Raw genomic sequence first — 25,986 nt, forward strand, 5'->3', positions numbered from 1 at the left:
GAGACGGAGTCAGCCGGCAATCCTTGAGGTGTCAACGCTGCACACTGTGTGGGACGTAGTGGTTGGTCGGGTGGTGCGTCACTACTGGTTAAGACACAATTCACTTCTCTATCGCCCTGGCATATTTCACGTATTTGTATTATCTTCCCACATTACCACGAAAGGGAATCAGATAGTGGAGGTCAAGCTACTGTCGTACCATCAGAATACTACATCAGGTAAACATTTAGACAAATGTGTAAAGAAATACAAGTAAAACGGTGGGAGGAAAAATGAAAAATAAGTGCAAGATGGGGAGCGTGTGGCTGTGGGAGCCGAGATGTTACACTAGACCTGTTGTTGTTGTTGTAACAAGACCCTCGTTGTGTGTGTCCAGGGACAGCACCTGCCACCTACCACGTTGTGTGTGTCCAGGGGCAGCACCTGCCACCTACCACGTTGTGTGTGTCCAGGGGCAGCACCTGCCACCTACCACGTTGTGTGTGTCCAGGGGCAGCACCTGCCACCTACCACGTTGTGTATTGTCCAGGGGGGAAAAAAGTGGTCTGTTGGTTAAGATCTTTGTATTGTACGGGGATGGAGTTTTACATTCGTAGAACCTCATCTCTTGGGACATTTTTTTTTTTATCATACAAACAACTTCTGTATGCTGTCCGTATTGACAGTGTTATGTATTTTTAGTCCAATCGTCCTTCATTAGTAGCAGGGAAATGTAGATTCTATAGTTGTGAGAAGTTCTTGGACGAGACTGTACTCCCAGTGACACAGCCTTGTCCTAGGTAACATTTTCCTTGTGGTAGTAACCTCGAGCAGGCGGAGTCCGGTAACACACACACACACACACACACACACACAGACACACACATATATAAGCATAAAGAATGAAGGCGCGAGATAACTTGGCTGGGGTGAGACGTGGCGTGGCGGGAGTGAATGGTACGGACTGAGGGAGGGAGGGAGATTTGCGGGTAACCGGAGTCTCCGTTATCGTTGGGGGGAGGCAACAACCTTGCTACACTAACAAACGAGGCACTCCACCTTCACACTCGCCCAGCAAACACTCAGGCTACTAGACGCCCTCACGGCCAAAATTGATTCCATGAATGAACCAGTGTTTGTTTATAATGGAGAAGCATCTCAACTCACTTAAAATTCTTGTGACCACAGATGGAAGTTACACAAGCAGGGAGGGGTCGTGGTTCACACCCGTGATGCCAGGGGCCCCGGGCCACACTACCTGAGTCAAGCCTCATACTGGCCCTAACATCATCTTATATAGACGTGTAGCTGGCCATGACGTGCTGTGCCCCCACGACCCACCGAAGATACGAATCTCATTAATAAGCTTGGCGGGACCGTCGGCATCCTTGGTGCGCATGTGATATCCTGCAGCGGCACAATCTCGGGTACACAGATGCAACAGACAGAGCGGCACCCTTGGTGCACACCAGAGACACGGCGGCCAAGGCCGTCATGAGGTCAGGCAGTTAATGTGAGGCTGGAGTGGTCGGGTGTGCTGCGGGAGGCGTGGCTCTCTCTCTCTCTCTCTCTCTCTCTCTCTCTCTCTCTCTCTCTCTCTCTCTCTCTCTCTCTCTCTCTCTCCTCACCCCCGTGTGTGGGTGGATGCCGCCATGCCTCACGCCCTCTGCCTCTGCTAACCGCCGCCAGGTCGAACGTATCACATTTTCCTGAAGCGTAAACTGTTGAGAGGGAAAGCAGTAGAGTCACACCCCCAGCACCGTTAACGCTCCCGCCACACCAACGTACAAGATGTAGGTTACGGGCCAGCAACCAGGCGAGGTACCACCACCCACCCACCTCCACACTACGCCATATTGTCCTCCCCTGCACGACGCTCATGGTCTGGACTCGGTAATGGTTATGCCGGTGGCGGGGATGACTGGCTACATCTTACCGACAAGAGTGTTCAGTGACACCAGCCAAAGGCCGCAGATATGTATATTTTTATTCTCTGTACACATTCCAGTATATCTGGTGTACATACATGACGTGCCGCTGCCTGGAGGGTTGTGTGTGTGTGTGTGTGTGTGTGTGTGTGTGTGTGTGTGTGTGTGTGTGTGTGTGTGCTCGACGGCCGCTGCAGGAGGTGGATCTTGCCCCCGGCGGGAAGACACTGTCTCTTGAGGAACCCAAACTCCACCTGCTCGGCTCGACAGCTGCCTCCTGCTGGCCACGCTCTCACACTCGCCAGGATCTGAACAGATTTGAGTTTTAGGTTTTTTTTTTATCTACATGGCAGCTGAAACTGAACACCTTAACCCCGGCCATCTCATATACGTCTCTTTTATATTATCAATACACAGTCCTGTGATAGTCTGCACAGGGCTCATGCAGTTCAGAGTTTGCACTCCATTCAGGAGCAGGGAAGTAACACATATCCATGGAAAAAGTACTCCGGTAATCCCCTTTCGTCCATTAACAATGATGCAGCCTGGCTCAAGGTAATCTCCACTTGTCCAGTAACACACACACACACACATCTATATATATATATATATATATATATATATATATATATATATATATATATATATATATATATATATATATATACGAATAACAATACATCTTCAGACTATGACGTAGCTTTTATATTTGTTTCGAACTTTTACGCTGCTGGTGTGAAGAAGAACGGGACAAGTGTGGTGATGGTATGGTGAGGAACGGGACAAGTGTGGTGGCGGTATGGTGAGGAACGGGACAAGTGTGGTGGCGGTATGGTGAGGAACGGGACAAGTGTGGTGGCGGTATGGTGAGGAACGGGACAAGTGTTGTTGCTGTGGTGGTGGAAGGTGAGGTGTGAGTCAGGTGTTCCGTCATCGTCACCACACCAACATAACGGAGGTGGTGATGGCCAGCGACTTTATCCTCTACGTGGCCCCGAGCATGGTGCGGGGTTACACTGCTGAACACTACTGTGTCTGCTGAACCAGCAGAACACTACTGTGTCTGCTGAACCAGCAGAACACTACTGTGTCTGCTGAACCAGCAGAACACAACTGTGTCTGCTGAACCAGCAGAACACAACTGTGTCTGCTGAACAAGTACAACACTACTGTGTCTGCTGAACCAGCAGAACACTACTGTGTCTGCTGAACCAGCAGAACACTACTGTGTCTGCTGAACCAATTTGTGGTCATGGCTGCCGCTATGACCAACGTTACGGAGTCTTCATGTTGTAATTGAGGCACGTGGACGGTGTGTATTATCCGCTGCCATCACGTGTGTGGGTTGCAGGTTGGTGGTGGGTGTGGATGTGGAGAGCTCCGGCCTGTATAGTATAGTAGCTGCAGACCCCCTCAGGTGCCGAAGACCACCACTCATTATGAGGGCAACTGGTCACCTGTCATCTGTATTATACGTAAGAAAAAAAATGTCCTTTTTGCTTATTATGTCTCCGTTATCCTCCCGCCCCTCACCCCTGGAGGAGCTGCACAGTATATAAGTTCCCACGTGTGTTCCTAAGTGGGTAGGTATGTACATGAAGTTGTGCAGGTGTGTGTGTGTGTGTGTGTGTGGAGTCACGAACACCTGTACTGCAGCTGGGCAACTACTGACCCAGGCACACCTGCCAGAGGGGCGGCTTGCATGTGCACGGCCTGGGAAGAATGGTCGACAAGCAATGTTTTTCAGCCGGATTTTGCCAGGCGACCCCCGCGTCCGGGCCTTTGTTCACCGCGACCTCCCCACCGTCCCTACAGATGTAAACAGACAGAGGCACGAAGGGGAGGGGAGTCATATCTGCCCCCCACACGTTAACTTCTACAACGGTAAAGAAAATATGAAGTGAAATGTTCACACAGACATGACGAGGACTCCATAGCTGACTCCTCTTGGAAACCCGCTCGGGACACACCATATGAGACAGACTGTTCTAGAGCCCCCGGGGACAGGAGGTGGCCCGACGTGTGGAGGCCATGTCAGGTTAGCCAAGGAGTGGGTGTATATGGCGGTGTGTTGCCTGGATGACCGGGTAAAGATGGTACTGTGACACTGCACCTTCTCCCTTTTGTTTTCTTTTTCTTTAACGGTGACCGACGTTTTATGGGCCAAACATCAAAGTCGTCTTTGGGGGGGGGGGAAAGAAAATATGAAGAGAATAAGAGAGGAATCAACCAAAGCTCCGCAAGTGTCTGTGAATCTGACTCTTCAAGGAAGAAAGGTTATGTGAAGAGGGAAAGACCAGAGAAGTTGTACCCATCCCAGGGATAACCACCGGGCTCTTCCAGAAGGGCTGAAGTTGGCGGTACGAGAGAGAGAGAGAGAGAGAGAGAGAGAGAGAGAGAGAGAGAGAGAGAGAGAGAGAGAGAGAGAGAGAGAGACGGCCATGGCTCCACCAGGATCGTCGTGGTTAGAGCCTAGCCAATCCTTGTGATGTATATTGAAATCCCAGCTTAGAGGATGTCAGTGTGTGGACGTGAGGAGAGCGCAGCTCCCCGGCAGGAATTCAAACTGTCGAACGAAAACTTGTTCACAGTTAAAGGCTTTGGGTGGCATCAAAGTCCGGGGACACAGGATCCACAAGGCGAGCAGAAGGTGTTTGTATACACCAGTCGACACCAAGTCCACACTTGGGGCGGAATGGATGATAGAGATTACAGTTGGAGACGCGACAGTGCAGGGGAAGAGGCAGCCTTGGACACTTGGGTTTCAGAGAGAAGGAAAAGATGTGAGGAGGAGATAACCAGACGGTGTTCAACAGAGGGAAGCTTAGAAGACCAAGAATGTTGCAGAAACGGATCGGAGCAGAAGAAGCAGGCAGGTGTCGAAGCTGTAGCTATGGAAGTGGGGTGGATCCCAGTCCCATGATGGCGGTCAAGTGGACCCTGGGACCCGGCCAACCTCTCTCGACCGGTGGCGCCGCTCCTGATCGGCGCCGGAGAATTATATATGATAGTCGCACTGCCGCAAATGTTCATGTTTGAATAGGTAAAAAGAAGTGTGTGTGTGTGTGTGTGTGTGTGTGTGTGTGTGTGTGTGTGTGTGTGTGACAGATTGTGTGGGTAGCGTCTTGTTATTGACTTTGCTACGGTCGCCTCGTGTGTATCAGGGCTGACGTTGTCGCCTGCCTCCTGCTGTGTGGGTGGCCTCACTCTTACTCTAGACTGGGTCGTTATGGCCGTCCTACTGATGGCCTTACTGGTGTTGTGGGACGGTGGGTGGTTGTTAGGTGTGGTCGGCATACACTGCCATCGACTGTTGTGATCCTAGCCAGACAGACTGCAGTGGTCCTGGCCAGGCTCTAGTGGTCCTGGCCAGGCTCTAGTGGTCCTGGCCAGACTGTAGTGGTCCTGGCCAGACTGTTGTGGCCCTGGCCAGACTGTAGTGGTCCTGACCGGTCTGTAGTGGTTGCAACAAATTATGTATTACTGTGGTACCCTCAGCAAGACTACAGTGATCTGGGCGTGATCATAAGTTATCGTAAGCCGCCAACTACACAGCTGCTAGGCACAGTGTGGTGGCCTTCTTTCAATGAATGTAGTCGTTCTAGTAAGTTGAGGAAATCCTAGCATGGCGTCCGTTGATAGTAGGTGGATCGAACTTGTTTCGGCAAGACGAGTGACGTAAATGATACAGCAATAATGTTCACATTGTAGTGATCATAGCAAGACGACACCAATGGTATTTACAGGAGTGTATTGAACATAAGGACGCTGTGATCTCATCATTACGGCAATATTGTGTAGGATCTCGTATCCCGCCAGGGTATTGTGGACCAGCACCACCTCTCTCAAGGCAGGTGAAGGAGTCGACCTAGACAGTGTGGACCGATCGTAATCTCAGCCACGCTCATCTTTCCAACACCCGCAGTGTTGACACTGACACATGTCATTCGCCTTTTCGAGCGCGCAGACGGATGAGACTCGGTAATGGGAAGTACTGGATATCCGGGGCCCCTGTCCACACTCATTAATCATCCCTAGTTATCGTGAAAGACCGGAAATGAGCAATACTATCCACAGCCCCGGAGGCAGTCCTCCAGACCAAAATCCTGGAGCATGAAACGAGCAGAGTTCCAAAATCAATACAAGGTAGGGTTAGGGTAGAGAACACTGCAGTCACCCTGCCATGACTGCTGCAGTCATTCAGAAAGGTGGCCATGGAGGGTGGAAACATGCAGTCCTTCCGTATTGCAGTGACGGGTGCGTGCAGTGATTGCAGTCTCGCCGGCCAGGGTAGAACTGGGTGTGAGGGACTGAGGGGGGTGGTGTATGTTGCCTACGACAACATGGTGTGGTCATGTCCCCAGGCTAGGTTAGGTTGGTTGCCACACCCCAGTCACTACGTCTCGAGTTCAGAGTGATGACTCGACCTTCTGAGAGAGGGACTGGTTGAGCAAGGCCGACGCCAGACGTCTTGCCTCGCCCAGACTACCGTACTGTGACGGAACAGAACTAAGGTGGAGCCATGACGGTAGTACAGCAGGTGAAGTTGTGGTCCTGACCTTATCAAGGTGGTGTAGGAATCCGTGCCTAACATGGTGCTCCTCACCAGCTGCAATAGTCTCCTGGGAACCAGCTGCCGCTGTGTGTAACCATCTGCCCACCAAATCATACTAAATTAACCTTTTGTGTAGCACACCATCCCTGACCCCTGTGGTCTGTACTCACTCTTACCTGGAGTATGCAAGTGTTGCTCACTCACCCTTCGAACATCAGTGTGGGTAGACCTACCGTTGACACGCTTCACCAGGTCATGTACTAACATTGCCTGGCTCATGTGTGTAGTGGCCCTCCACAATGCTCCTCACCTCCATGTAGTTTTATGTGCGTGTCTACGTGCGTCCAGGGGTGGCGGGTTTGTTACACTGTGATGATGATTCTAACTCAGAATCATTGTGTGTATCAATATGGTAACGTTGGTGGAGGGTATCCCTTAACTGGCGGGAAACGAAAACGCACATCTAGTGAATGAGGTCAACGTAAGTGGGATGTTACTTCTGACGAGGACGTATGACTTGGGGTACAGTCTCATTAAAGAACTTCTCACGCTTAAGGAGTCATCGTTTCCATGCTACTGGAAACAGAGCAGCCCCGGGCTGCAGGAGCCTCTGGGAGGGACCTGGGTAGCAGCGAGAACCCTGTCTTAGAAATGCAATTACTAGTAGAGACTGTGGCGTGTGTTATTTACACATGATACAGTGCTGACTCAGGTAGAGACGCGTGGCACCTGTTGCTCAAGTGTTGGGGAAGCTTTTGCAGCGGTGGCTGGCGGACAGCACTGCACCGTCAGCAGAACTTACGTTGTTTCACGAAGGTTTTCTGTGAAATGTTGAATATTGTGACCACCAAGAATAATGTGTGCATTATCAATATAAACATCATGCAGATAAGGCTATGATCCCCCGACGTATCCCAGTAGTAGACCCAATAAATGACAGGGAACATTTCGACACAGACTTACAAATCCATAATGGAAATCCCGGGCAACTTGGTTCACAGGATATATTGGTATCCTCAAAATGGATGGTAGGTGGTTTAAAACCATTCAGAAATAGATGGACTTCTTACGTACGCGTGTGGATGCATGACTGTTCTACATCATGTTGGAACGAGGGTCCAGGTGGACGATATTCGTCGCTGGTAGCTCAGGGTGAGGGAGTGTTTGTGCATGTACGTATGTTCTGGGTGTGTGTGGTCAGGCCACCTGCCTGCGTCTGATTGACGCCTTTCCAACACTGACGGTTGCCTGTAGGGTTTGGACCATAGACAAACTTTTCACATAAGCTACGTTTATTATCGTATTTCTTGTACTCCTGAATGGGATTTTTTTTTTCTCGTGCTGAACATGAAATTCTGAATGTGAATAATGAGTAGTAATGTGTCGTGCTTTTGTTCCAGGTGAGTTGCGGAGGGGCGAGTCATTGTAAGCGGTAGTGCAGACCAGGCGGGCTGTTCTTCATGGTAAGTGTCGGTTAATCCGCTTATGTTCTCACCGAATCCCTGGCTTGGGTGTTGTTCTTGCTGTTGTTCTCTCGTTGGCTTCCCATCTTGGGTGTACGTGTGTGTTGGGCTTCCCGTCATCATCTCTTCTACCTCGCTGCCGTCCTTGTCACTGACCTGACCTGGTCGGTGGTCGGCGTCCCAGGTATATGTTCCCCACTCGTCGTCATTCCTTGTGTCTGGTGTTCCCTGGTTAGCGCATGCTCCTCCCTCCTTGCCCCGCGTACACAGGTGTACCTAGTCAGTTAAGCCACAGGCTGAAGTGGGATGGTTCTTGCTCATCAACTAAACGAACTAAGAGTTGATATATTATTGTCCTCAGTTTTATGTTTTTGACTTCTCATGTTCCTGTCACGTGTATTGACTTCTCATGTTCCTGTCACGTGTATTGAGCTGCTGGTATATGGTGCTGACCTTGGTGATGGTGGAGGTGTTGTGTAGTATTAACCTGGTGATGGTAGAGGTGTTGTGTAGTATTAACCTGGTGATGGTATGATGGATGTATCTATTAACGTGGCGATGGTGGAGACTGATTGTAGTAATGGCTTGGTGACTGTGTGTTGGGTGTATGTGATGTTAACCAGGTGATGCTCTGTTGGCTGTATATGGTGGTCACCAGTTGCTGATGAGGCGATGTTGGTGGTTGACCTAACTATGGTGAGTTGAGGACCCCTTTGTTCGATGAGGACTCTGGTGTGTGAGGACCTCTGGTGTGGTGAGGACCTCTGGTGTGTGAGGACATTGGTGTGTGAGGGGCTCTGGTGTGCGAGGACCTCTGGGGGCCGTGAGACCACCAGTAGCTGGTCCTCGTGCAGCGCTAGTGGCATCACGGGTGGTCTGTTGGTGGTCGAAGGGATGGGTTGGTCTTGGTGGGTTGCTGCTGGTGACACAGGTGGTCTGGTCCTGGTGAACTGCTGGTGGTGGCATGGCTTAGCTGGTGGTGGTAGTGGTGGCACGGGTGAGCTGGCTGTCATGAGCTGCCAGTGGTGGCACAGGTGGGCTGATACTGATGGGCTGTTGGTGGTGGCACGGGTAGTCTGCCCATACCTTTACGGTGGGCTGGTCCTGGTGAGCTGGTGGTGGTGTCACTGGTGGGCTGCTGGTGATATTACGAGTGGGCTGGTCCAAGTTGACTTGCGGTGGTGTCACAGATGAGCTGGTCGTAGTGGGCTGTGTCACGGTGGGCTGCTGGTGGGGTCGTCACCAGACGGGTTCAGGCCAGCTTAGACACATGGCCTTTTACGGCCCGGCGCCGCCTTGTCCTTGCCCTCTCCTCACCCTCCCTGGCTTCTCCCTCTCCTCACCCTCCCTGGCTTCTCCCTCTCCCCGTCTCCCCGTCCTAAGCCTCTCCTCACTCTGCACAACCCTCTGTGCCTCTCCCTTACCCTTACTTCCCACCACACCTTTTCTGGACTCTCCTTCTGCATACCCTCCCTAGTCTCCTCAACACCCACCGGGATCTCACCTTCTCCACACCCTCCCTAGCCTCTCCCTCTCCACACCCTTCCTTGCCTCTCCTTCACAACTTCCCTAGCCTCTCCCTCTCCACACCCTTCCTTGCCTCTCCTTCACAACTTCCCTAGCCTCTCCCTCTCCATACCCTCCCTTGCCACCTCCTTCTCCACACCCTCCCTGGCCTCTCCTCCCTACCCTCCCTGACCTCTTCCTCCACGGCCTTCTTGACCTCTCCCTGTCACCCTCCCTTACGACCCTCCGCACCCTCCCTGGCCTCTCATTATACACACCCTTGCATCTCCCTTCCTTTATCTCCTCTAACGTTCCTTGTCCCTTCCTTTATCTCCTCTAACGTCCCTTGTCCTTTCCTTTATCTTCTCTAACGTTCGTTGTTCTTTCCTTTATCTTCTGTAACGTTCCTTGTCCCTTCCTTTATCTTCTGTAACGTTCCTTGTCCCTTCCTTTATCTTCTGTAACGTTCGTTGTCCCTTCCTTTATCTTCTGTAACGTTCCTTGTCCCTTCCTTTATCTTCTCTAACGTTCGTTGTTCTTTCCTTTATCTTCTCTAACGTTCATTGTTCTTTCCTTTATCTTCTGTAACGTTCCTTGTCCCTTCCTTTATCTCCTCTAACGTTCCTTGTCCCTTCCTTTATCTTCTGTAACGTTCCTTGTCCCTTCCTTTATCTTCTCTAACGTTCCTTGTCCCTTCCTTTATCTTCTGTAACGTTCCTTGTCCCTTCCTTTATCTTCTCTAACGTTCCTTGTCCCTTCCTTTATCTTCTGTAACGTTCCTTGTCCCATCCTTTATCTTCTCTAACGTTCCTTGTCCCAATTTTCATCTTTTGTGGCGTTCATTGTCCCTACCCTTATCTCTGGCATTCACGTCTCCCATTCCCCGTCGGCATTTCTTCCCGGCTTCACTTTTTGCAGTTTATTTTTGCCGCTGCTTAACAGCGGCTAATTTATTGTTGCCGGCGATGCTCATTTCATGAACGGTTGGCAGCACGAAGGATTAAAGAGGCGCGTACGGTTTTTTTGTCACATTCCATTGGCCAGACAATTGGATCACGTTGCATATTTGAGTGGTTACAATAATGTCATATTTCCATATCGTAATTGTCTCATTCCATTGGCCAGATAATTGGATCACGTTGCATATTTGAGTGGTTACAATAATGTCATATTTCCATATCGTAATTGTCTCATATACTGGATTATCAAAGTGGACACAGTCACAAGACTGCAGGAATCTTTTACCCTCAGCTCTAAGGTACACTGGCATTTCCTCAGCTTGTTTACACTTATCTCTGAATGGTTTGGTTTAATCCCATAGTGGTATCCCTGCCCACGCTACGCTCATGTGGTGAACGATCCCTTGCTAGACGCTAATAATCCCGTGCTAGACGCTAATAATCCCGTGCTAGACGCTAACAATCCTATGCTAGACGCTAATAATCCCGTGCTAGACGCTAATAATCCCGTGCTAGACGCTAATAATCCAAGCTTCCAGTAGAACCTTCCTACCTACCTAGAGGCAAGCCTTCATGAAGCAAGTATCGTGTAGTCCAGTGCTATCTTGTTGTTCTCTCCCCACACGTTTTGCATGACATTTCATAATGATACACAGTTGGATCAGCTGCCTGTGGCGACGGTTTGCCCTCTCGTTCTTTACTTGATTCCGTATTGTTTTTCACCCTTAACATTTTTTTTTTGTGTGTGTGTGTAGGGGGGATGTTCTGACATGTGTGTGGGGGGAAGTTCCTGACCATGTGTGTAGGGGGGATATTCCTGACCATGTGGTGTAGGGGGGATGTTCCTGACCATGTGGTGTAGGGGGGATGTTCCTGCCATGTGTGTGGGGGGATGTTCCTGGACCATGTGTGTGTGGGGGGATGTTCCTGGACATGTGTGTGTGGGGGGATGTTCCTGGACATGTGTGTGTGGGGGGATGTTCCTGGACATGTGTGTGTGGGGGGGATGTTCCTGGACCATGTGTGTGTGTGGGGGGATGTTCCTGGACCATGTGTGTGTGGGGGGATGTTCCTGACCTTGTGTGTGTGGGGGGATGTTCCTGACCATGTGGTGTAGGGGGGATGTTCCTGCCATGTGTGTGGGGGGATGTTCTGACCATGTGTGTGGGGGATGTTCCTGACCATTGTGTGTGGGGGGATGTTCTGACCATGTGTGTGTTGGGGGGATGTTCCTGCCATGTGTGTGGGGGGATGTCCTGACCATGTGTGTGTGTGGGGGGATGTTCCTTGACCATGTGTGTGGTGGGGGGATGTTCCTGACCTTGTGTGTGTGGGGGAATGTTCCTGACATGTGTGTGTGTGTGTGGTGTGTGTGTGTGTGTGGGGGGATGTTCCTGCCATGTGTGTGGGGGGATGTCTGACCATGTGTGTAGGGGGATGTTCCTGACCATGTATGTGAGGGGATGTTCCTGACCACGTGTGTGTGGGGGGATGTTCCTGACCATGTGTTGTGTGGGGGGATGTTCCTGGACCATGTGTGTGTGTGGGGGGGATATTCCTGACCATGTGTGTGGGGGGATGTTCCTGACCATGTGTGTGTTGGGGGGATGTTCCTGTCATGTGTGTGGGGGGATGTTCCTTGACCATGTGTGTGTGGGGGATGTTCCTGACCATTGTGTGTGGGGGGATGTTCCTGCCATGTGTGTGGGGGGATGTCCTGACCATGTGTGTAGGGGGGATGTTCCTGACCATTGTGTGTGTGGGGGGATGTTCCTGAACCATGTGTGTAGGGGGGATGTTCTGACCATGTGTGTAGGGGGATGTTCCTGACCATGTTGTGTGGGGGGATGTCCTGACCATGTGTGTGGGGGATGTTCCTGACCATGTGTGTAGGGGGGATGTTCCTGAACCATGTGTGTAGGGGGGATGTTCTGACATGTGTGTGGGGGGGATATTCCTGACCATGTGTGTAGGGGGGATATTCCTGACCATGTGTGTAGGGGGGATATTCCTGACCATGTGTGTAGGGGGGATATTCCTGACCATGTGTTGTGGGGGGGATGTTCTGACCATGTGTTGTAGGGGGGATGTTCCTGACAATGTGTGTGTGGGGGGAAGTTCCTGACCATGTGTGTGGGGGGATGTTCCTGACCATAGTGTGTGGGGGGATGTCTGACCATGTGTGTTGGGGGGATGTTCCTGACACGTGTGTGGGGGGATGTTCTGACATGTGTGTGTGGGGGGAAGTTCCTGACCATGTGTGTGTTGGGGGGATGTTCCTGGACATGTGTGTGTGGGGGAATGTTCCTGACCATGTGGTGTAGGGGGGATGTTCCTGTCCATGTGTGTGGGGGTGATGTTCCTGACCATGGTGTGTGGGGGGATGTTCCTGACCATGTATGTGGGGGGATGTTCCTGGACCATGTGTGTGGGGGGATGTTCCTGAACCATGTGTGTAGGGGGGATGTTCTGACATGTGTGTGGGGGGGGGGGATGTTCCTGAACCATGTGTGTGGGGGGATGTTCCTGAACCATGTGTGTGGGGGGATGTTCCTGAACCATGTGTGTAGGGGGGATGTTCCTGACCATGTATGTGGGGGGATGTTCCTGAACCATGTGTGTGTGGGGGGGGATGTTCCTGGACATGTGTGTGTGGGGGGGATGTTCCTGGACATGTGTGTGTGGGGGGAAGTTCCTGACCATGTGTGGTGTGGGGGGGATGTTCTGACCATGTGTGTAGGGGGGATATTCCTGACCATGTGTGTAGGGGGGATATTCCTGACCATGTGTGTGTTGGGGGGATGTTCCTGACAATGTGTGTGTGGGGGGATGTTCCTGGACATGTGTGTGTGGGGGATGTTCCTGACCATGTATGTGAGGGGATGTTCCTGACCATGAGTGTGTGGGGGGGATATTCCTGACCATGTGTGTGGTGGGGGGATGTTCCTGAACCATGTGTGTAGGGGGGATGTTCTGACCATGTGTGTGGGGGGGATATTCCTGACCATGTGTGTGAGGGGGGATGTTCCTGACCTTGTGTGTGGGGGGATGTTCCTGACCATGAGTGTGTGGGGGGATGTTCCTGACCATAGTGTGTGGGGGGATGTTCCTACCATGTGTGTGTGGGGGGATTGTTCCTGACCATGTATGTGGGGGGATGTTCTGACCATGTGTGTGTGGGGGAATGTTCCTGACATGTGTGTAGGGGGGATGTTCTGACCATGTGTGTTGTGGGGGATGTTCCTGACATGTGTGTGTGGGGGGGGGGGGGGGTTGGGCCATTTCTTTCGTCTGTTTCCTTGCGCTACCTCGCAAACGCGGGAGACAGCGACAAAGTATAATAAAAATAAAAATATATATATATATATATATATATATATATATATATATATATATATATATATATATATAAAGGATGACACATTGGTTGGATTGCCATCAGATTCCAGCTTCGATGTCGGTGTTGCACACTAGTTTTCCCCGCGGGAGGGAGTACTGAGGTCGAGCCTATTTCAAGATTCGCACGGTGGTTTGCTCTGGCCTTCCTCGATCCGTCCTTCACCTTCCCCTTGCGTTCCATTTCTCCATCTTCCTGTTCCTTTTGCACCGGTCCTGCTCCTCCCCGTGCACCACCACTCTACCCTGGCGTGTGTGTGTGTGGGGCGGCGGAGGGCGTGGTGTTGCCCTGGTCCTCTCACATTAACGCCCGTGTGTGAAGGGCCAAAGTGAATAGAGTAATGTGTGGTGGCTGGAAGGTGTTGGTGGAGCACTTGAGGCCTGGAGACTGTATGATAAGGCCGTGTTAGTGAACCTTGTGAGGACAACACTTGACCCTCACGCTGCTGGTAGGTTAGGTCGGGGACCTGAGGCGGTATGCTTGTACGTAGGCTTCTGCTGCTGCTCCTGCTGCTGCTGCCTGGCCTGGACCATTGGTATGTTGATGAAAGGGTTAACACTGTTGACCTTCGTGTGGGGTTTCGGGCTTGGCCTGAGTCTTTAGTGGTCATTATTTCCTGACTGGTTGAATACATGAATATTTTGCCTAACCTCTCTCATGTAAGTGGCCGCAAGATTTATGTTGATCGAGTCGGGGGAAGTTCCTCACCAACATGAGACTCTTGCCTCACAAGGTCATGTATCAACCTGAGGTTTACTCACGATCCTTCACGGTGTCCCGGCCAATATAGTTGCTGGGGGGCGGGCGGGGTGTGTGAGGCGTGGGCGGCCTGTAGGAAAATCCATTCTGGTGTCACGTGTCATAGAGGCGAATGTTGCATGGTTGATGGAAGGTTATCGAGGAGGAGGTGGGAGGTAGAGGGGAGTTTCATAGTGATGTACAGACCATGCTGGTGGGGAACACCCCCAGTACTGTGTCAGCAGATCACTGGTGAATGGTGTCGTGCAGCCCCGCCGGCCCGACACACACACTGGCTGCCGATATTTTTCAGAGGTTGCCTGATGTACTTGTGGGTGGGTGGAGCCCAGGTTGGCTGTGTCCACCAGGAATGGATCTTCGGCTGATAACGCTGTCGCCGCCGCCGGGGGGGTAATGTGAGGGCCCCTGGACGTGTGTTTGGCCCGTAAGGTTATGGTGTATAAGGATGAGAGTGGTTGAGGATGGCCAGGCACACAGACCACCTCCCGTGCCTGCCTTATGATAACACTGTTGATTCTAGCCGGATCTCTCGTGGCCGCCTTATCGTAATGAATAGTTTCATGAGAGCACACTCCTTACCTCACCCCCGCCCTCACTCTGTCGTAGTTTTCCTGTAGTGTGTGTGTGTGTGTGTGTGTGTGTGTGTGTGTGTGTGGTTGTTATATTAGCAGGAGGAGCAGGAGAGGTGCAGTTGCCGGGTCGGTGTCAAGTTACGGCTGTGGATGCATTTTTCATGATAGCCGCCTGTCCGGGTCCCCTGGTCGTGCCTCCATTACCCTGGGGCCAGGCCCCTGCACGATGCTTGTGTGTAGTACCTCTTTTGCCCATACCTGTCTTGTGTGGGGGTGGGGGGGATGTTCCTGACCATGTGTGTGTGGGGGGATGTTCCTGACCATGTGTGTGTGGGGGGATGTTCCTGACCATGTGTGGGTGGGGGGATGTTCCTGACCATGTGTGTGGGGGGGATGTTCCTGACCATGTGTGTGTGGGGGGATGTTCCTGACCATGTGTGTGTGGGGGTGATGTTCCTGACCATGTGTGTGTGGGGGGATGTTCCTGACCATGTGTGTGGGGGGGATGTTCCTGACCATGTGTGTGTGGGGGATGTTCCTGACCATGTATGTGAGGGGATGTTCCTGACCATGTGTGTGGGGGGGATGTTCCTGACCATGTGTGTGTGGGGGGATGTTCCTGACCATGTGTGTGGGGGGGGATGTTCCTGACCATGTGTGTGTGGGGGGATGTTCCTGACCATGTGTGTAGGGGGAATGTTCCTGACCATGTGTGTGTGGGGGGATGTTCCTGACCATGTGTGTAGGGGGGATATTCCTGACCACGTGTGTGGGGGGATGTTCCTGACCACGTGTGTGTGGGGGGATGTTCCTGACCATGTGTGTGTGGGGGATGTTCCTGACCATGTGTGTAGGGGGGATGTTCCTGACCATGTGTGTGGGGGGGGATGTTCCTGACCATGTGTGTGGGGGGGGATGTTCCTGACCATGTGTGTGTGGGGGGATGTTCCTGACCATGTGTGTGTGGGGGAATGTTCCTGACCATGTGTGTAGGGGGGATATTCCTGACCATGTGTGTGTGGGGGGATGTTCCTGACCATGTGTGTGTGGGGGGATGTTCCTGACCATGTGTGTAGGGGGGATATTCCTGACCACGTGTGTGGGGGGGATGTTCCTGACCACGTGTGTGTGGGGATGTTCCGGACCATGTGTGTAGGGGGATGTTCCTGACTATGTGTGTGTGGGGGGATGTTCCTGACCATGTGTGTGTGGGGGGATGTTCCTGACCATGTGTGTGTGGGGGGATGTTCCTGACCATGTGTGTAGGGGGATATTCCTGACCATGTGTGTGGGGGGGATGTTCCTGACCATGTGTGTGTGGGGGGGATGTTCCTGACCATGTGTGTGTGGGGGGATGTTCCTGACCATGTGTGTGTGGGGGGATGTTCCTGACCATGTGTGTGGGGGGGATGTTCCTGACCATGTGTGTGTGGGGGGATGTTCCTGACCATGTGTGTAGGGGGGATGTTCCTGACCATGTGTGTGGGGGGATGTTCCTGACCACGTGTGTGGGGGGGATATTCCTGACCATGTGTGTGGGGTGGGATGTTCCTGACCATGTGTGTAGGGGGGATGTTCCTGACCATGTGTGTGTGGGGGGATGTTCCTGACCATGTGTGTGGGGGGGGGGGATATTCCTGACCATGTGTGTGGGGGGATGTTCCTGACCATGTGTGTGGGGGGGGGGGGGATGTTCCTGACCATGTGTGTAGGGGGGATGTTCCTGACCACGTGTGTGTGGGGGGATGTTCCTGACCATGTGTGTGGGGGGATGTTCCTGACCATGTGTGTGTGGGGGGGGATATTCCTGACCATGTGTGTGGGGGGGATGTTCCTGACCATGTGTGTAGGGGGGATGTTCCTGACCATGTGTGTGTGGGGGGATGTTCCTGACCATGTGTGTAGGGGGATGTTCCTGACCATGTGTGTGGGGGGATGTTCCTGACCATGTGTGTGGGGGGGGATGTTCCTGACCATGTGTGTGGGGGGATATTCCTGACCATGTGTGTGGGGGGGATGTTCCTGACCATGTGTGTGTGGGGGGGGATGTTCCTGACCATGTGTGTGTGGGGGGATGTTCCTGACCATGTGTGTGTGGGGGGGAAGTTCCGGACCAGGTGTGTGTGGGGGGATGTTCCTGACCATGTGTGTGTGGGGGGATGTTCCTGACCATGTGTGTGTGGGGGGGATGTTCCTGACCATGTGTGTGTGGGGGGGATGTTCCTGACCATGTGTGTGTGGGGGGATGTTCCTGACCATGTGTGTGGGGGGATGTTCCTGACCATGTGTGTGTGGGGGGATGTTCCTGACCATGTGTGTGTGGGGGGATGTTCCTGACCATGTGTGTGTGGGGGGATGTTCCTGACCATGTGTGTGTGTGGGGATAGTGGGGGATGATAGCAGTAGTCGGGTCTCCTGGAACGCTTGAGGCGGTGTGCTGTAAGTATGGTGTGGTCGTGCCTGTGCTGTGGTAGGCTCTCTCCACCAGATGGTCTCTGACGTGTTTCTGAAAGACGTGTGTGTGTGTGTGTGTGTGTGTGTGTGTGTGTGTGTGTGTGTGTGTGTGTGTGTGTGTGTGTGTTCCGGTGAGATGATTGGGTACACTCAGTGGTATGTATGTTTCCATCACCGGACGTTCACTCTTGCTGGGGTTGCGTGTCCTCCCTCCTCGGGGAAGTGGCAGGATAGACTCCACCTCCCTCCTGGCATGCACATCCTCCCGCGTATGGCCAACCTCTTGTTCATAGTGACGCTTTTCTACCATGGGCATCATGATCAGGTGGGTATGTTAGGCATCCCATGATCTGTGTAGCTGCTGCGTTGGCTGGGGTGTGTTGTGTGGCTGCTGTGTTGGCTGGGGTGGGTTGTGTGGCTGCTGTGTTGGGTGGGGTGGGTTGTGTGGCTGCTGTGTTGGGTGGGGTGGGTTGTGTGGCTGCTGTGTTGGGTGGGGTGGGTTGTGTGGCTGCTGCGTTGGGTGGGGTGGGTTGTGTGGCTGCTGCGTTGGGTGGGGTGGGTTGTGTGGCTGCTGTGTTGGGTGGGGTGGGTTGTGTGGCTGCTGCGTTGGCTGGGGTGGGTTGTGTGGCTGCTGTGTTGGGTGGGGTGGGTTGTGTGGCTGCTGTGTTGGGTGGGGTGGGTTGTGTGGCTGCTGCGTTGCTGGGGTGGGTTGTGTGGCTGCTGTGTTGGCTGGGGTGGGTTGTGTGGCTGCTGTGTTAGGTGGGGTGGGTTGTGTGGCTGCTGTGTTGGGTGGGGTGGGTTGTGTGGCTGCCGTGTTGGCTGGGGTGTGTTGTGTGGCTGCTGTGTTGGGTGGGGTGGGTTGTGTGGCTGCTGTGTTGGCTGGGGTGGGTTGTGTGGCTGCTGTGTTGGCTGGGGTGGGTTGTGTGGCTGCTGTGTTGGCTGGGGTGGGTTGTGTAGCTGCTGCGTTGGCTGGGATGGGTTGTGTGGCTGCTGTGTTGGCTGGGGTGGGTTGTGTGGCTGCTGCGTTGGCTGGGATGGGTTGTGTGGCTGCTGCGTTGGCTGGGGTGTGTTGTGTGGCTGCTGTGTTGGGTGGGGTGGGTTGTGTAGCTGCTGTGTTGGCTGGGGTGGGTTGTGTGGCTGCTGCGTTGGCTGGGGTGGGTTGTGTGGCTGCTGTGTTGGCTGGGGTGGGTTGTGTAGCTGCTGCGTTGGCTGGGATGGGTTGTGTGGCTGCTGTGTTGGGTGGGGTGGGTTGTGTGACGGCTGCGTTGGCTGGGGTGGGTTGTGTGGCTGCTGCGTTGGCTGGGGTGGGTTGTGTGGCTGCTGTGTTGGCTGGGGTGGGTTGTGTGGCTGCTGCGTTGGGTGGTGTGGGTTGTGTGGCTGCTGTGTTGGGTGGGGTGGGTTGTGTGGCTGCTGCGTTGGCTGGGGTGGGTTGTGTGGCTGCTGTGTTGGCTGAGGTGGGTTGTGTGGCTGGGTATGAGGGTGAAATTCAGAATTCAAAAGTATACTCTCACGAGCAAAGGGAGCCGATCCACCATAGGGTGGAGGAGGAGATAGTGGATGTACAGCCGTACAAGGCAAGAGTCCTGGCTGACTCCTACAGTGATGTCCTCACCTGGTGAATCATGGACCAGGTATGTTTCTCGGACTACCAGGCCCACACGCCTCCACCTTGTATACAAACACCCACGTCCTCATGCTTCCTGTAATATACACACTGGCACTCTGCCTCGTTGTCATATATACAGTGGCACTCTGCCTCGTTGTTATATATACAGTGGCACTCTGCCTCGTTGTCATATATACAGTGGCACTCTGCCTCGTTGTTATATATACAGTGGCACTCTGCCTCGTTGTTATATATACAGTGGCACTCTGCCTCGTTGTCATATATACAGTGGCACTCTGCCTCGTTATCATATATACAGTGGCACTCTGCCTCGTTGTCATATACATAGTGGCACTCTCCCTCGTCATATACTCAGTGACATGGTACCACATGATCATATACACATTAGCACTATCCCTTATGATCATATACACAGTGTTGCGGTGCCTCATGATCATATGCACAGTGGAACTGTGCCTAATGCTCATATATACAGTGGTACAGTACCTCATAATCATATGCACAGTGGTAAGGAGACTCATGATCGTATACACAGCGGTACTGAGCCTCATGATCATATACACAGTGGTACGGAGCCTCATGATCATATACACAGTGGTGCTGTGCCTCATGGTCATATACATAGTGGTAAGGAGCCTCACGATCATATACAAAGTGGTGCTGTGCCTCATGGTCATATACACAGTGGTACGGAGCCTCATGATCATATACACAGTGGTGCTGTGCCTCATGGTCATATACATAGTGGTAAGGAGCCTCACGATCATATACACAGTGGTAAGGAGCCTCCTTATCATATACACGGTTTTAAGCGCCTCATCATGAATATATTTTTTCGTTCACATCCAGGCCAGGCCTTATTTGAAATACAATGAGGTTAATGAACGGGAAAAAGAAGAGACAAGGGAAAATATTTAGGAATTTTGGAGGAAGTAAAAAAAACCTGTCTTCTAGAATGTGTCAGGTCATAGTTGTTGGGAAAGACATGAAAAGATAAGAGAGTTCCAAAGCTTCCAGGTGTAGGGAAAGAAACAATTATAAAAACGGCCTACAGTAATAATGTGGCACAGCAGCTTGCCGAGGATGGCGTGGTCTAGCGAGTGGTGTGGGGCACACCAGAAGCCAGCTCTCGGAAGCAAGAACCAAGTAATTCCTGAATGAGAGGGGAAAGTGAACCAACATCGTGGCATAGGGTAAGCCGGACAAGTTGGGAAAGTTATCCTTGGAGGACGGACAGTCTAGGACTCGGACCGCTTTCGACTCGACTTTGTCAAGCAAGGATGCAGAGCTAGGACCACCCCAGATGTGAGAGCAGTGCTCCACACAAGGACGGGTCAATCCTTTGTATAAACGGAGCAACTGTTCAGAAGAAATGAACTTCGACATCTAAATAGGATTCCCAGTTTCTTAAGAGGCAGACTTTCCTATTTACATAATGGGTTTCCAAGAAGTAGTGGATGTTACAGTGATGTTAAGGATGTTTATGGAGTCATTAGATGAAATTACAGAACCGTCGAAGGAGAATCGAAAGTTGTGAGGAATTTTCGATAGAGAGATGGACAGAAACTGGATCCTGAAGGCAATAAACTGAACCAGATTTCGTCCACCCCACTGAGATATCCTGTCTTAGTCTGAGTTTATTAAGGAAGTTGTGTCGAGAAGAGATGCAGCTCAAGTGAGAGAAGAAGGAACAGAACTGAAGGATGTGGATGAATGCAGTGCCGACTCATCTGCGTCTGAGTGCATTTGGTTATGTATGAAGGGAAATCGTTCATAAGGAGAAAAAGTATGTAAGACATGACCGAATCTTGAGGGACACCGATGATGATAGATAAAGGGTGGAGAGAGAGATCCCTCAACGAGCATGGAGTTAGATCGGCCATAGAGGAAGCCAGATATGAGTAGAGCGAGGGAGGGAGGCCAGAGGAGGGGAGTTCGGAGATGAGACCCCGATGCCACACCATGTCAAAAGCTTTTGAGTATGTCAAGGGCAACGACATAGGATGCTCCAAAATCTTTCAGGGATGATGACCTGACATTAGTTAGGTAGGAAAGAACATCACCAGTGGACACGAAAACCAAACAGATGAACGGAAAGAAGACTGTGAGATTCAAGTCGTCTGAGGATTTGGAAGTCGAGGAGGGATACATACACTTTGGAAATGGTGGATGTCAAAGCCACAGGACGATAGTTAGAGGGGTTAGACCAGTCACCCTTCTTAGGGATGGGATGTACTAACGCGTGCTTCCGAGAAGGAAAAGTTATGGCTATTAAACAGAAACGGAACAGACGAGCAAGCACAGGTGCAGGTTCAGAGGCACACTCTTTCAGTCCACGGGGATGGATGCCATCGGGACCCCTAAAGCCTTGCTTGTGTCCAAAGAGAGAAGCGCTTTTCGGACAGTTCGAATAGAGATTACGAGGACGGACACTAGATTAGTAAGAGAATCAGAGGTTGAAGGAATGTTAGACTCATCCAAGGTGGAGTTAGAGGAAAAACGGGAACCAGAGTTGCTTTGTCTGCGGGAGGGACATAGCTTTAGTAACGCCAGAACCAGATAAGTGAAGCGACAGAATTTGTTAGCGATGCCCTTAGCTAACGACCAGGGAGACCTATCAGTAGATGACGAGGAGAGGTTATCACACTTCCTTCGAATAATGGAACGCTTTGTCTGACGGATAACGTGCTTGCAATCATGACGGGCACTGATAATGGGTGAATGGGAGCCAGAGGAAGGAGTGTTTCTCCAAGCCCGATATGTCCAAACCCTTGCCCGAATGGCCTCAGAACAGGGACGGTTTGAACCATGGATTGGAAGGAGAGGTCGTCTTGGAGGAAAAAGGGGATAAATGCTTCGATTCCCGCAACAATAACCTCCGCTATGCGTTTGGGGGGTACAGAAGCATCACTACACGAGAGACAGTAATTCACCCTTCCTTAGAAAAGTTAGAAAAGAATTTTCGTAAGATATTCCAATCAGCTTTGTTGAGATGCCACTGTTTACGTTCAGAAGGGACTGCAGGAGGGGGAAGCGCCATTAAAATAGATGTATTTATGAGAGAATACACAGTAGTATGGTGCCTCATGAACATATACTCATTATCTTGGTGCCTCATGATCATATACTCATTGTCTTGGTGTCTCATGATCATATACTCATTCTCCCGGTGCCTCATGATCATATACTCAGCGTTTTTCATGGTTGTCGTATCTTCGCTGTGTTTTTTGTGCGTCAGTATCGTGGCATCAGTACTTATGTAGTTGTGTACCGTGAGGACGGTGCCGGTGACGGAGTGGTGTTGTTTACTGGTGGTTTAGGTGCGTGTGTACAGTGGTGTTGGTGAGGTGTGTCAGCAAGTGAGGTAACACCTCGTATTGGCGGGTGACTGCTGGGACTGACCCTCTCACTCACTAATACACAAGGATGTTTGTCGTCAGTGTAGCGGGAGGGTTGTGGCCAGGCACTCACTGGTCCCACTACACCCACGATTATCTGCAACACTAGTTAGCCCCCAAGTACATCTTTAGGATCCCACCTGATGGTCCAGCAAAACGAGTCGTTCCTCGGAGATGAATGTGTTTATATTAGTGTGACTGGCACAAGAATAGTTATTGGCGGGGCACAAAAACAAAAACAGTTTCTAAAGTGGACAGTTAAGGAGTGGACACACACACACACACACACACACACACACACACACACACACACACTGTACCTGATGTAGTTTTAAGAGGTGACCCAGGAACGAGGTAGGGCGTTACTAGTGAATGACTTTCTGCGGTTGTAGACCACTGACTCATTCACGGGCTTGTGGTGGACAGCTGGGGAGAGGGGAGGGGAGGGAGCGGCTGGGGAAGGTGGGGGAGGGGGGGGGTTGACACAGGCGGAGGGAGCGGCTGGGGAAGGAGGGAGGGGGGTTGACACAGGCGGAGGGAGCGGCTGGAATTCGGAAGTGAAGGACGGGAGAGGGAGAGAGAGGAAGGAGGGGCTGGGTAAGGTGCGGCCAGGCCAGGTGAGGGCGGCACAAGGCACTGCTGCTGTACCCACGGTGTACTATTGCTGCTGCTGCAGGTGGTGATGGTGGAGGAGCTTGTGGTGTGGTGCTCTCTTGTCAGGAGGGGCGGCGCGTCTGGCCAGAGGTACGGGCCCGGTCCAGGCCACACCTGGTGAGCTATGGTCTTCACTCCCTCCCTCTCCCCCGCCTCACAACCAAGTCCAGGCTCCCCACCCACAACCTACCACAAGGCTCCCCTCTCGCGCATCACCCACCCTCAGGCTTTCTCCCCACCTGCTCACCTCCCTGAGGCGTCCCACTTCCGTCCAGCACCCATCCCGAGGCTCCTCCCCAGCCCAGCACCCATCCCGAGGCTCCTCCCCAGCCCAGCACCCATCCCGAGGCTCCTCCTCAGCCCAGCACCCATCCCGAGGCTCCTCCCCAGCCCAGCACCCATCCCGAGGCTCCTCCCCAGCCCAGTACCCATCCTGTGGCTCCCCCTCATCATCCCCCCCGCTTAAAACCCATCCCCCAAGCCCGCTCCCCCCTCCCCTCCGCCCACCACTCCTGCCCCTCTCAGCATCATGAGTCAGGGAGAACAATATGACACCCTCCCGCCACCATCCTGTGTGTGTGTACGATGGGCGTCGTGACTCACCAGCCAGCCACACGTGGGTCCAGCTGACTCACCAGCGCGTGCCTCGTGTACGTCACTCACCCGGAAATCTTCCAGATGGTGGGTGGGTCTGGGGTTAAGGTGTCTTGACCCCTCTCTGACCTTGACCTGTGATTGACCCTAGTTAACCTTGAAGTAGGTATACCCTACTTAACCTTGACCAGTAGGTATACCCTAGTGAGCCTTGACCATTGGGTAAACCCTAGTTAACCTTGACCAGTAGGTATACCCTAGTGAGCCTTGACCAGTAAGTATACCCTAGTTAACCTTGACCAGTAAGTATACCCTAGTGAGCTTTGACCAGTGGATAAACCCTATTTAACCTTGACCAGTGAGTATACCCTAGTTAACCTCTTGACCAGTGGGTATACCCAAGTTAACCTTGACCACTGAGTATACCCTAGTTAACCTCTTGACCAGTGGGTATACCCAAGTTAACCTTGACCACTGAGTATACCCTAGTTAACCTTGACCTGAGGGTATACTCAAGTAAACCTTGACCAGATAGCCGTAGTACTGTTGACCAGTACCACCAGGGGCGTAGCCCGCGCTACCCCCTCGGGACGGACACGCGAATCTGACCCTTCCACTCCTGTATTAAGACTGTGGAATGTACACATACACTGACGTAGATAAACAGATATTTCAACCTCTATTTTTGAACCTCTTAAGGACGACGGTGTGAAGCATGACGGTGGGACATTTGACCTGACCCCTCAGTGGTCAGGTTGAGGCCAGGTCATCATCATCAGGTGGTCAAGGGTTTAGGAAAGAGGCAGCAGCGTGCTGGACGACCCCGAGCCTTACCACATGCAAACGTGACCCGTAGATTGTACAGGAGTTGTCCGTGCCCTGAAATACCTGGTGTACGAAACGTGAACACTTACGATACAGACAACCATGACATACAAACCTCCCTCCTCCCTCCTGTAACACGTTCGACCCGGTAAGTTTTAAGAATTCCAGGTCGATGTTTGAACTTTGAACTTGTCTGTAAGAATGATGGCCTTCACCAGGACGTTGGTCAAGTGTCATTATCTCATAAACGACACAATAAACCGATCATCATCATCTCGTGTCTTATGTCGCCCATCCAGAGGAATTAATTCCCCTTACGTCGGTGTTGGAGTTGTAGCCCTTGTAGCTCAGCAGCTGTGGGCTGCTCTGCTTTGTTGCCTGGCTAGCTGGTCGACCAGGCTGTTGGAGGCCGCGGACCGCAGGGCTTACATAACCACTACATCCCCTCTACGCTGATAAACATTTTACCGAGGCTGATCCCGGCCGCCCGTAATTCTTATCACTATGTGGTCCCATGGTATTTACGATGGTTGAACGCAGTACGTTGAACAGCCACGGAGGGGGCCCGGATGTTTTTACAAGTGTTTTCACGTATGTGGTTCAGTGCGGCTTGTGACTGTACTGGTTTTGGTAGTCACCGCATCTTTCGAGTCGTTCGAAAAATTGTTATGAGGTGGAGTTGGAAAAACTGTGCCCTTCCCAAGTGGGGGTTATGTATGATATACCTGTCCTGTATGATATACCTGTCCTGTATGTCGACCATGATGTATGATCTCAGTGTTTTCACTCAATGCCTTGTAGGTAGATGGTTGATTGTGAGTGTGGTTGTGGGACATCCTCCCACTCATCCTCTGCAAGTTTCGCTTATCCTGAAAGTTGATGATGTTGACACAGCAGTATTGTGTGTGTGACACATTAGTAGAGTCCCTTGTGATCTTCACCAATGGCTTATCCTTCCTGAAGTCCGTCTAATATAACCTGTCAGCTTTATGAAAGCCTGTCAGCTTTATGAAAGAGGCAGCTGAAGCTCTCTTGTGTTCGTTGGAAGGTACGGTCCTCGTACATTATAACTCCCACGTCTTTTCTCCTCGTTCTTTCGTCGTATGATGGCGTCCACTTTGATGGGGTATTATCCTGCAGTGCATTTTATTTCCTTGATTATTACCTCATAACTGAGTAGATGGAACTTTACATCGTTGGTAAGGATGTTGTTTCCTGGTGGACTTCTTGCGTTATGAATGCTGAAAATTGCTTAACGTCTTGTGATGAAGTTTTTCACCGTTATTTCCGTATCGTCTAATAATAAAGATATGACA

The 25,986-nt window shown here is 51.8% G+C and overlaps 2 protein-coding genes across 3 annotated transcripts in view; one reads left to right on the forward strand and one right to left on the reverse strand.

The window, feature by feature from the left end:
* LOC139751566 (uncharacterized) overlaps positions 1–25,986 on the reverse strand; it is a 307,619-nt gene that overhangs the window by 164,835 nt on the left and 116,798 nt on the right. The gene's annotated exons all lie outside the window — the stretch shown is intronic.
* Fim (plastin-2 Fim) overlaps positions 1–25,986 on the forward strand; it is a 192,961-nt gene that overhangs the window by 71,901 nt on the left and 95,074 nt on the right. The window contains exon 1 of one of the 2 annotated variants that reach the window (XM_071667141.1): positions 7,862–7,925. The exons of the other annotated variant lie outside the window; for it this stretch is intronic. Coding sequence (XP_071523242.1) covers positions 7,923–7,925 — 3 coding nt within the window. The 5' untranslated portion in view covers positions 7,862–7,922. Of the gene's footprint in view, positions 1–7,861; positions 7,926–25,986 lie in introns of those variants that run through there. 2 annotated transcript variants of the gene reach the window in all.

This window comes from Panulirus ornatus, chromosome 11 (genome assembly GCF_036320965.1).
Source record: "Panulirus ornatus isolate Po-2019 chromosome 11, ASM3632096v1, whole genome shotgun sequence".
Lineage (NCBI taxonomy): Eukaryota > Metazoa > Arthropoda > Malacostraca > Decapoda > Palinuridae > Panulirus > Panulirus ornatus.